The sequence below is a fragment of the Xyrauchen texanus genome, chromosome 13, assembly GCF_025860055.1.
Source record: "Xyrauchen texanus isolate HMW12.3.18 chromosome 13, RBS_HiC_50CHRs, whole genome shotgun sequence".
In the NCBI taxonomy this organism is placed as follows: Eukaryota; Metazoa; Chordata; class Actinopteri; order Cypriniformes; family Catostomidae; genus Xyrauchen; species Xyrauchen texanus.
Window position 1 is genome coordinate 13,937,331 of NC_068288.1, and position 11,848 is coordinate 13,949,178.

Below are 11,848 nucleotides of genomic sequence, written 5' to 3' on the forward strand. Positions count from 1 at the left end.
ATATGACCAACAGCATTTACCGCTTTGGCCACTGGGGGCAGTGTTTCACATTTCAGGAAGCACAGCAGACCAAGTTTAGCTAAAGAAAAGTGAACCTGCTGTTTCCGATTTCACTATGAGATCAAACTGCCTCATCATGTTTAATTTAGGGGCACTCGAATCAAATTACAAGCCAAGAGATGTTCAAATCACAGCTGATGTTACTGTACTTCCAGTTCATTCGTCACACTTGAAGTGTGGGGTCGAACACATTGCATTGTTGGATACAGCACACATGCAGCACAATGTGATCTGTTGTATTCTGCACATTTTGACAAATGTATCCATGTATTCCATGCAGATAGAAAAAGTGCATACTCTGCACAGTATACACACTATATAGGAGAGACCAAGAATAGTTGTCACACTTTTTACTCCAATGCCGATTTATTTTTTAAAGTTAATCTCTGCATAGTCGCTTACTTCAAAGATACATTGGTTCCCCCGTCATTCCACCACCACCAAAACTAAATCTCCACCTCTTTAAATTTACACCGGCATTAAATTGCCTTCTATTGGATTTTCTGCAACATTTAAAAACAATTATGAGGCACACAAATATTCATGAAAAAACAAAAATGGAAAAGGATTCGTACAAAAATATCAAACCATTGTTTTAAATAATGTAGACTAAGACAAGGGTTATTAAAAATAATAATTCTGCCTTCATAATGTAGTTGACCCTTGCCTTAATGTATGCCAGTGTGGCTTGTTCCATTGTTTATTCAACATACAAAACCTGCGAAACCTCTGCGAAATTTCTGTACTTTTGACTCATTGCCCTTGTGACTCCCGTGGTTTAATTCTTCAGAAGTGATATGAGATTGTAGGTGTGGGTGAGAAACAGATCAATATTTAAGTCCTTTTTACAATTATGAATAATCTGAAAATACAGATTAAACCACTGGAGTCTTATAGTTTACTTTAATGCTGCCTTAATGTGCTTTTTGGAGCTTCAAAGTTCTGGTCATCATTCACTTGCATTGACCAACAGAGATGAAATATTCTTCTAAAAATCTTCATTCGTGTTCTGCAGAAGAAAGAAAGTCACACATTTGGATAGAGATTTGTCACCCTCTGGTGGATAAATTGTGAACAGCCTGTTTGCGTTAATTCGCTGCTTGATTACGTCATATGTCTGCGCCACCATCACTGTGACAGCGGGCACATGTTGGACCGGTACCGGTGAGGCTGTGTGAGGAGCAGCAGAGCAAAACAAACAGATTAATATGGCGGTATTTCACGACGAGGTTGAAATCGAAGATTTTGAATATGACGAAGAAACAGAAACATATTATTTCCCCTGTCCTTGTGGGGACAGATTCGCCATAACGAAGGCAAGAGTTTAATTCAATGGCAAATATCTTAAATAGTTATAGGTAACATTTAAAAAGTCTTTATCATGCTTGTGTGTTTGATTTAAGTCCTTATGGTGTGCAGGAGGATCTGGAGAATGGCGAAGAAGTGGCCACCTGCCCGAGCTGCTCACTAATAGTGAAAGTAATCTATGATAAGGTGAGATGTTTAGTATGCTTCTGATATTTATGTTGTGATCTTGCTTGGTTTTTGATCTGTTATGCTGGACTGCCAAAACAGAAAAAAAAAGGTTATTAGTACAATCACACCAGGCGTTAAAGTTAATGGAATTTTTTTTTTTTTTTATGGAAAATTGTGCTAAAACTTTCCTACTCCTTTAGATATTAATGAAATAAGTGTTATCACCAGTCTCTGTGACAGCTGTAGACTTTGTAAATGTGACACTTTTCACCTGTCAATCATTGTGCTCATTCTCATAGTGTTGTATTTGAAGCGGATCATTGAGGCTGTGATTCATGATGTTTGTCAGTTGAGGGCGCTATTGTGCCAATGTTGAATTTAACAGCCACAGGAACAAACAATGCTGCTCTTTTGCTCAGTTTTGGTCTCAAAATTATCTTTTAAGGGCGGGGTTTTGGAATGAGGGGGCGTGGCTAAGTAAACAACTCCGTCACATGAATGCTTCAGAACGCTAAAATCACTTACAAATCCTTGTACGTCAATAAAACAAATAGTTACTCTGAGATCATTCAAGGACAAAAATGTCCATGTTGAAAAACTGCCATAATAATATTTTACATTAATATTATTTTCCACTTGCAATTATTATTATTTTTTTTTTTAAAGTTTCAAGATTTTAAATGCCAGTTTGCGTTTATAATTCCATATATATATTAAAAATAAAAAACACTCACACAAATGAATTATTTTCCATATAGGCTACTAAATGCTAAGGGGATTTTTAGTCTGGAATATCTCAATGATGATCAACAACATTGATTTTGATGCATTATTATTTTTTTTGTGCAGTGTCATAAAAAAACAACAAAAAACACTCAGAATCTTATGGGGCTGCACGATACAACTCGACTCGACTCTGCTCACTTTTTGGGGGTTTTCCACTCTGGATAGTACCTGGTACCTGATCGAGGTTCCAAGCAAGCCGAGCCGATATTAAATGTGATGTCAAAATCCTGCAGATCACTGATTGGTCAGGGAGAATCGTCACAAATTGTGAAAAAATAAATGTCTGTGCGCAAAACGACGCAGACAATAAACGAGGTGCAGATGTTCCTCTCGTGAGGCGCGATGAGCGAAACGACGCAAAACAAAGTTTCTCAGGAAGTGTCTCAGCTGTCGGCCGCACACGGCTAACACCGGACCGACCAAATTACCTCAGACATCAGTTCAGGAGGTGCTTTGAGTTCAGTTCACTATTTAAAATAATACAAAAACACCTCGAACCATGATTTATATTTCAGTGATTATTATCATCATTATAATTATTATTTTTACATTTATAATAGTTTTTTTGTCTTCATTATAAGTAATTGTCCATCTGCATGTTTAGACGGATTCTTGCCTGACGGTAAATGGAAATGTGGTTACGTGTGTGTGTGTGTGTGTGTGTGTGTGTGTATATATATACACTCACCTAAAGGATTATTAGGAACACATACTAATACTGTGTTTGACCCCCTTTCGCCTTCAGAACTGCCTTCATTCTACGTGGCATTGATTCAACAAGGTGCTGAAAGCATTCTTTAGAAATGTTGGCCCATATTGATAGGATAGCATCTTGCAGTTGATGGAGATTTGTGGGATGCACATCCAGGGCACGAAGCTCCCGTTCCACCACATCCCAAAGATGCTCTATTGGGTTGAGATCTGGTGACTGTGGGGGCCATTTTAGTACAGTGAACTCATTGTCATGTTCAAGAAACCAATTTGAATTGATTCGAGCTTTGTGACATGGTGCATTATCCTGCTGGAAGTAGCCATCAGAGGATGGGTACATGGTGGCCATAAAGGGATGGACATGGTCAGAAACAATGCTCAGGTAGGCCGTGGCATTTAAACGATGCCCAATTGGCACTAAGGGGCCTAAAGTGTGCCAAGAAAACATCCCCCACACCATTACACCACCACCACCAGCCTGCACAGTGGTAACAAGGCATGATGGATCCATGTTCTCATTCTGTTTATGCCAAATTCTGACTCTACCATCTGAATGTCTCAACAGAAATCGAGACTCATCAGACCAGGCAACATTTTTCCAGTCTTCAACTGTCCAATTTTGGTGAGCTCTTGCAAATTGTAGCCTCTTTTTCCTATTTGTAGTGGAGATGAGTGGTACCCGGTGGGGTCTTCTGCTGTTGTAGCCCATCCGCCTCAAGGTTGTGCGTGTTGTGGCTTCACAAATGCTTTGCTGCATACCTCGGTTGTAACGAGTGGTTATTTCAGGCAAAGTTGCTCTTCTATCAGCTTGAATCAGTCGGCCCATTCTCCTCTGACCTCTAGCATCAACAAGGCATTTTCAGCCCACAGGACTGCTGCATACTGGATGTTTTCCCTTTTCACACCATTCTTTGTAAACCCTAGAAATGGTTGTGCGTGAAAATCCCAGTAACTGAGCAGATTGTGAAATACTCAGACCGCCCGCCTGGCACCAACAACCATGCCATGCTCAAAATTGCTTAAATCACCTTTCTTTCCCATTCTGACATTCAGTTTGGAGTTCAGGAGATTGTCTTGACCAGGACCACACCCCTAAATGCATTGAAGCAACTGCCATGTGATTGGTTGATTAGATAATTGCATTAATGAGAAATTGAACAGGTGTTCCTAATAATCCTTTAGGTGAGTGTATATATATATACAGGTGAAACTCGAAAAATTAGAATATCGCGCAAAAGTTCATTCATTTCAGTAATTCAACTTAAAGGTGAAACTAATATATTATATAGACTCATTACAAGCAAAGTAAGATATTTCAAGCCTTTATTTGATATAATTTTGATGATTATGGCTTACAGCTTATGAAAACCCCAAATTCAGAATCTCAGAAAATTTGAATATTACATGAAATCAATAAAAAAAAAGGATTTTAAATACAGAAATGTCGGCCCTCTGAAAAGTATAATCATGCATATGTACTCAGTACTTGGTTTGGGCCCTTTTGCATTAATTACTGCCTCAATGCGGCGTGGCATGGATGCTATCAGCCTGTGGCACTGCTGAGGTGTTATGGAAGACCAAGATGCTTCAATAGCGGCCTTCAGCTCTTCTGCATTGTTTGGTCTCATGTCTCTCATCTTTCTCTTAGTAATGCCCCATAGATTCTCTATGGGGTTCAGGTCAGGCGAGTTTGCTGGCCAATCAAGCACAGTAATACCATGGTCATTGAACCAGGTTTTGGTACTTTTGGCAGTGTGGGCAGGTGCCAAGTCCTGCTGGAAAATGAAGTCAGCATCTCCATAAAGCTTGTCTGCTGAAGGAAGCATGAAGTGCTCTAAAATGTCCCGGTAGACGGCTGCGTTGACTCTGGACTTAATAAAGCACAGTGGACCAACACCAGCCGATGACATGGCTCCCCAAACCAACACAGACTGTGGAAACTTCACACTGGACTTCAAGCATCTTGGATTGTGTGCCTCTCCATTCTTCCTCCTGACTCTGGGACCTTGGTTTCCAAATGAGATGCAAAATTTGCTCTCATCAGAAAAGAGGACTTTGGACCACTGAGCAACAGACCAGTTCTTTTTTTCTTTAGCCCAGGTAAGACGCTTGACATTTGAAGCCCATGTCCAGGACCCGCCTGTGTGTGGTGGCTCTTGATGCAGTAACTCCAGCCTCAGTCCACTCCTTGTGAAGCTCCCCACACATTTGAATGGCCTTGTCCTGACAATCCTCTCCAGGCTACGGTCATCCCTGCTGCTTGTGCACCTTTTTCTTCCACACTTTTCCCTTCCACTTAACTTTCTATTAATGTGCTTTGATACAGCACTTTGAGAACATCCAACTTCTTTTGCAATTACCTTTTGAGGCTTTCCCTCCTTGTGGAGGGTGTCAGTGATGGTTTTCTGCACAACTGTCAGGTCAGCAGTCTTCCCCATGATTGTGAATTCAACTGAACCAGACTGAGAGACCATTTAAAGGCTCAGGAACCCTTTGCAGGTGTTTAGCTGATTAGAGTGTGACACTTTGAGCCTACAATACTGAACCTTTTCACAATATTCTAATTTTCTGAGATTCTGAATTTGGGGTTTTCATAAGCTGTAAGCCATAATCATCAAAATGATATCAAATAAAGGCTTGAAATATCTTACTTTGCTTGTAATGAGTCTATATAATATATTAGTTTCACCTTTTAAGTTGAATTACTGAAATTAATGAACTTTTGCACGATATTCAAATTTTTCGAGTTTCACCTGTGTATATATATTATTTTCTCACTTTTATTATTTATTTATTTGCTTTTTCATTTCATTTGGAGTGCAATTTGAATTTAGAAATGTATTTGATTTAAGTTTTTCGTTTTTTAATTAATTGTTTAATTTTCAATGCAAATCAATAAAGCAAGAATATTACCTAGTCCCTCAGAGGTTTCTGATGTAATTGGATATATATATATAGTGAAGGAGGGAACTAAACAAATTTATTCACACATGATATATTTTCCCGGATAACGAAATACTCGAGAGGTAGAGAAAGCACAGATGAAGCTTCTTTGCTGAGAGATGTTCACAACTGTTGTTCAACTTTTTGAAAGATGGTTTTACAACACATTTTAAATGCACTTATTATTTTCCAATTTCATTTGAACGTTTAGTTAAAATAAATAAAAAATAATGTAAAAAGTTTGAAATCAAGGTGTCTTGCTTGCTAACCCTGCTTAATGAAAATTAACCCATAGAACCACCTAGCGTCCAACCAGCGGTAATACAGAAATACAGTTCCTCGAATTCTTTTTTTCCCCTCGACCAAAGTTTTGACAAAATTATTGTTTAGGAACCGGTATCGATATAGAACATTTTTGAACGATACCCAGCCCTTGTAGAGGCGGCGTTACTATGACGATCATCCTATAATCCCACCCACGTTGAGGCGGCACTAAACTGCAGTGGAAAAGTGCCATTAGAGAAGAAAACTGCCATAATAATATTTTCAATGAATACCATTTTTTAACCAACATCAGTCCTGATCAAAACTACAAAATATTCATTATTTTTCAAGATTTTAACCCTTTAAATGTCAGTTTGTTTACATAATGCCACTGTTATTTATATATAATATATATATTTATATATATATATATATATATACATAACACTGACATCCATACCAACACACACACACACACACACCCACCCACCCACACAGTTTTATCTGCATCATTTATTCAGTTGTCCTGCAGGTCTCTATAATACAGGAAACGGAGAATAGGGGGAAAAGCTTGTATTTGCTCCATAGGATACACATGAGAAAAATGGCGCCATCTTGTGGAGAATATTATAAAAGTAATTTGTGAAGCCAGGGCTCCAGAATGAAAGCAGATTATCAGATAATTCATGATTTTATGCTATATCGGAACTGATATCAAATATTGCCTTTTTAATGGGTTTAAATTGGGACATCTTTGTCCTGAAGGTCCTGAGTGTAACTATTTTGTGTACACAGTGTGTTATAGATGTGTTGTAGGAACTGAGGTTGAAATAACAAAAATTCACACCTTTGGCCGTTGGCATTAACACGTGCAAAATAATCGAAAAAAGACAAAAATTTCCCGAAGGTCGCACAAGCACTAATAATAATAATGGTAACATTTCAATTCTGTGGTAATTTATGGAAAGTGAATGGGGCTAGGCTCTCAATCTCTAACATTCGGACTAATTTCTCCTTTTTTATTTTACCAGAATGAAAAAAATAAGGAAGAATGCTTTCACTGGAAATGTGGCTTTAAGCGTGCTGTGAATTATTTAGGTTTTGGAGAAATAAGATGTCCACACTCTTTTTATATCTTTGCCTCCTCATATCTATCAATAAATCAAAGGATAAAGAATTGTACAAAGCTTTAGTAATAAACAAGCTGTAAATCCACTTGACATAAATGTTTTACAGAACTAAACTGAATTGGAAAAGTGAAGGTCAACAGACGTAATAATTAATAGTTTATGAAAAATAAAAACCCTAAGAGCTGCACTATGGGTCAGTATCATTCTTTAGGTCAGGATATGAATATACAGTGCATTCATAAAGTATTCAGACCTCTTCATTTTTTTCACATTTTGTTATGTTGCAGCCTCAGCTTTAAATTATTAATTATTTTCACATCAATCTACACTCCATACCCCATAATGACTAAGAAAAAAACAGATTTTTCACAACTTTGCAAATGTATTAAAAAGAAGAAAAAAAACTGAATTATCACATTGACTTGTGTATTCAGCCCCTTAACTCAGTACTTAGTTGAAGCACCTTTGGCAGCGCTTACAGCCTCAAGTCTTTTTTGGGGATGCTGTGACAAGCTTTGCATGCCTGGATTTGGCGATTTTCTGCCATTCTTCTCTGTAGATCCTCTCAAGCTCATGTTGGATGGGGACTGTCGGTGGGAAGCCAATTTCAGGTCTCCCCAGAGATGCTCGATTGGGTTCAAGTTCAGACTCTGGCTGGGCCATGCAAGGACATTCATAGAGTTGTCCCGAAGCCACTCTTGCGTTGTCTTGGCTGTGTGCTTTGGGTCATTGTCCTGTTGGAAAGTGAACCTTTGGCCCATTCTGAGGTCCTGAGCACTCTGGACTAATTTCCATTAAGGATATCTCTGTATTTTGCTGAGTTCAGCTTTCGCTCAACCCTGACCAGTCCCCAGTCCCTGCTGCTGAAAAACACCCCCACAGCATGATGCCACCACCACCATGCTTCACCGTTGGGATGGTGTTGTGCAGGTGATGAGGGGTGCCTGGTTTCCTCCAGACATGATGCTTGGAATTGAGGCCAAACAGTTCAATCTTTGTTTCATCAGACCAGCGAATCTTGTTTCTCACAGTCTGAGAGTCCTTGAAGTGCTTTTATGTGTCTTGAACTGAGGAGAGGCGTCCGTCTGGCCACTCTGCCATAAATCCCATATCGGTGGAGTATTGCAGTAATGGTCGTCCTTCTTCCAGTTTCTCCCATAGTGTTCATGGTCACCTCTCTTACCAAGGCATGATTTTAATCATGTTTCGCTTGCGTCTGTTCTGCCAACTTTTACCCAGTTTGTAAAATGTCCAACCAGAGACAATAAAACTTTGGTCCTTTTATATGCCAATCTCAGTGATGCATACAGTGCCTCTCCACCGCTTGGCAAATCTGATCATAATTTGGTTCATTTGCTATGTAGATATAATCCACTTGTTCAGCAACCATCAATTATGGCATGAACAGTGAGGAAATGGTTTAATGAGGCAAATGATGCATTAAGGGACTATTTTGGAATTACGGACTGGAATGTTCTCTGTTATTCTAATGGAGATAGTATTGATGAGCTCACTCAATGTGTGACAGGATAAATAAGCTTCTGTGTGGACCGTGTTTTGGCAACAAAGACTGTGCGTTGCTTCCCAAATAACAAGCCATTGGTTACCAGTGAACTTAAGGCCCTCTTGAATGAGAAGATATCGGCCTTTAGAGATGGGTGCAGAGGGAGCTGAAGGTGAGAGTTAAAGAGGGAAAGGAGGCATATAGGAAAATACTAGAGGACAGGGTCCAGAACAACAATGTGAGAGAGGTGTGGAATGGAAAGAGAAAGATTTCTGGATATAAGATATTAAGCAGCCAGCAACGAGATCAGGGTCTGGACAGAACCAACGAGCTGAATGTTTTTAATTGGTTCATCTCTGATGCATCTATTGGCTCTGTACCAACCACTCTTTTACCATCAACTGTTCCACTAACAATCCTCTCCTTAAATATTGACATCACATTTACCAATACAACCCATTAATTCCCCACTCTCCATATGGCCTGTACATTACATCTAGGCTCCATGCTGGAAAGGCAGCCAGCCCTGATGGCATAAGCTCAATGGTCCTTAAGGTATGTGCCGAACAGCTGAGTGGAGTGGTGCTGCATTTGTTTAATATGAGATTGATTGTGGAAAAGGTTCCGGTCCTCTGGAAGACTTCCTGTGTGGTGCCAGTGCCAAAAATTGGGAACCGTAAAGATCTGAATGACTTCAGACCAGTGGCGTTGACATTGCATTTGGTGAAGATACTGGAGAGAATAGTCTTCCCCCACCATAAATCCCAGGTTGGCACTTTATTGGATCCTATGCAGTTTTTCTACCAGACACAAGTGGGATTGGAGAATGCCATCATCAACCTACTACACAAGGCTTATCTACATTTGGAGAAGCCAAGGAGTATGGTGCGATTTATTCTGTTGATTTCTCAAGTGCTTTTTATTCTATACAGCCACACTTCAAGATAAGTTAAGGGCAGCACATGTAGATGCACCTACTGTAACGTGGATTATGGATTATTATCTGACAGGCAGAATGCAGTATGTGCGTCTACAGAACTGTATTTCAGATTTGACAGTCTGCAAGGTAAGGTGTGCCACAGGGGACTGTTTTGGCACCATTTCCATTCACTTTTTACACCTCAGATTTCAAATATAACATGGAGGCATGCCACCTCCAGAAATGTTCTGATGACTCTGTGATCATGGGGTCTATTAGTGAAGGAAAGGATGAGGAGTACATGAGGCTTGTGGAGAACTTTGTGGACTGGTGTAAATGAAACCACCTCCAGTTTAACACCAATAAAACCAAAGAGATGGTGGTTGATTTCAGGCGGGCAAAACCAGCACCGTCTCCTACCAGTATTCACGTGGAGGACATTCAGATGGTTACCTCATAAATATCTTTGAGTGCACTTGGACAATAAGTTAAGCTGGGCCACCAACACAGACATTGTATATATTAAAAAAAGGCCAGAGCCAACTCTCTTGAGGAGGCTGAGATCTTTTGGAGTTGGGTGGGTAATGCTCCATTCCGTCTATGAGTCTGTGGCGTCAGCAGTACTCTTTTATGCTGGTGTGTGTTGGGGGAGTGGCATTAGGGCTGGTGACTTGAATGTAGATCCTGGTGGCTTTCTGCAAACTGGTAGGCTACTTTAATATATGTACCAGACTGGCTAGTGCAAGAAAACAAAAGGTAATGTAAACAGGAACACATTTGCATGGTATTTGTAACCCGATGAAAGCTCTGCATGTAGAATCAACATTAATTAATTCCCAAATAATAACTAGGCTCTTTGCTTTGAATGCTGTGCACTATTGGCTACCAAATAAATTGCATGTTAAGTTGCATGTGATCATGCAACTCGACCATCCATGTTCAGCATTCAGGACTCAAAGGACTTTGTTTCAGCATGTCGAAGATCTAACTGGAATCTCCATAGTGATTCAAAACTATAGCGGCATTGCAGGCCTCAAATTGTGTAATTACAAACTGTAGCCAGGATTATACAGTATGTCTGTGATTTGTCAACTTCAGGCAGTCAACACAACAAAGATACAAAAGCAAGTGTTGAACATGACATCCTCAATGTGACTTAAAGAACATTTCAGGTTAAATTATGAGAAATGGTGTTGCTCAAATAGACTGAAATATGTGATCTCTTTCCTGTAGGAGCAATTCATGTGCGGAGAAGTGATTGAAGCACCAAATATGTCCGAAAACAAACTGGAGCTGGCCCAGAGCTGAGACGTTCACAGAACTCCTGCACGTGACTCTTGGATATCATAATGGACTTAAAACGCACATCTCTCATTTCAGTTCCTGCTATGTTTGCAGATCTTTTGTGAGGACAACTTACTGGGCCTCAGTGACTCAAGACACTTTTAGCACCAAGATTTGCACATGAATTATCAGTTTGTTGTTAAAGCTATTTATTTTTTTAAGACCTTTTTAAAATATCCCTCAGTTCTCGTTTGAAAATAAATGTTCAGGAATTTTAATCACCTGGATTTTGTTTGCATTGTAATCTTAAAGATTTGTATTCCTGCTGGTCATTGGAGGATACACTCCCAATCATACGTTTGGACGCACCGACTCTTATTTAAATTGCTGCATTTCACAATGAAGGTAACTCACAACTCAAAAGACTAACGGTTAAAAACAAAACACAACTTCCACTTAAAAAATTATTGCCCATGTAATGTTAAACATGAGGACTTTCCCAGAGCTGCACAATCTCTGTGAGTAAATTCTGCAATGTGAGCTACATGCTTTTGCTTTTTGAACACCAGAGAGTGCCATTGGGTCAACAACTCTGATAAAGTACTGTGTGTACAGAGGAATTCCCTATTTCACTGTAGGTAAGGTATGACACCAGTTTGAAGTTTACTAAATAGCCTAAGAGTAGCCCAGTTGCAGTGTTTGAGGAAAACATTGTGTTCTGACCATTTTTAATAGTAATAGTAATAATAAAGAAATACAAAGTAATAGAAA

At 39.4% G+C, this 11,848-nt stretch overlaps 1 protein-coding gene across 1 annotated transcript; it reads left to right on the top strand.

The window, feature by feature from the left end:
* Positions 1–1,192: 1,192 nt before the first annotated feature.
* LOC127653709 (diphthamide biosynthesis protein 3-like) lies at positions 1,193–11,342 on the top strand. The gene is made up of 3 exons (XM_052140500.1): positions 1,193–1,376; positions 1,480–1,554; positions 11,027–11,342. Exons 1-3 carry the CDS (start codon positions 1,269–1,271, stop codon positions 11,099–11,101), a joined length of 258 nt encoding a protein of 85 aa, XP_051996460.1. The 5' UTR covers positions 1,193–1,268; the 3' UTR covers positions 11,102–11,342.
* The last annotated feature ends 506 nt before the right edge of the window (positions 11,343–11,848 follow it).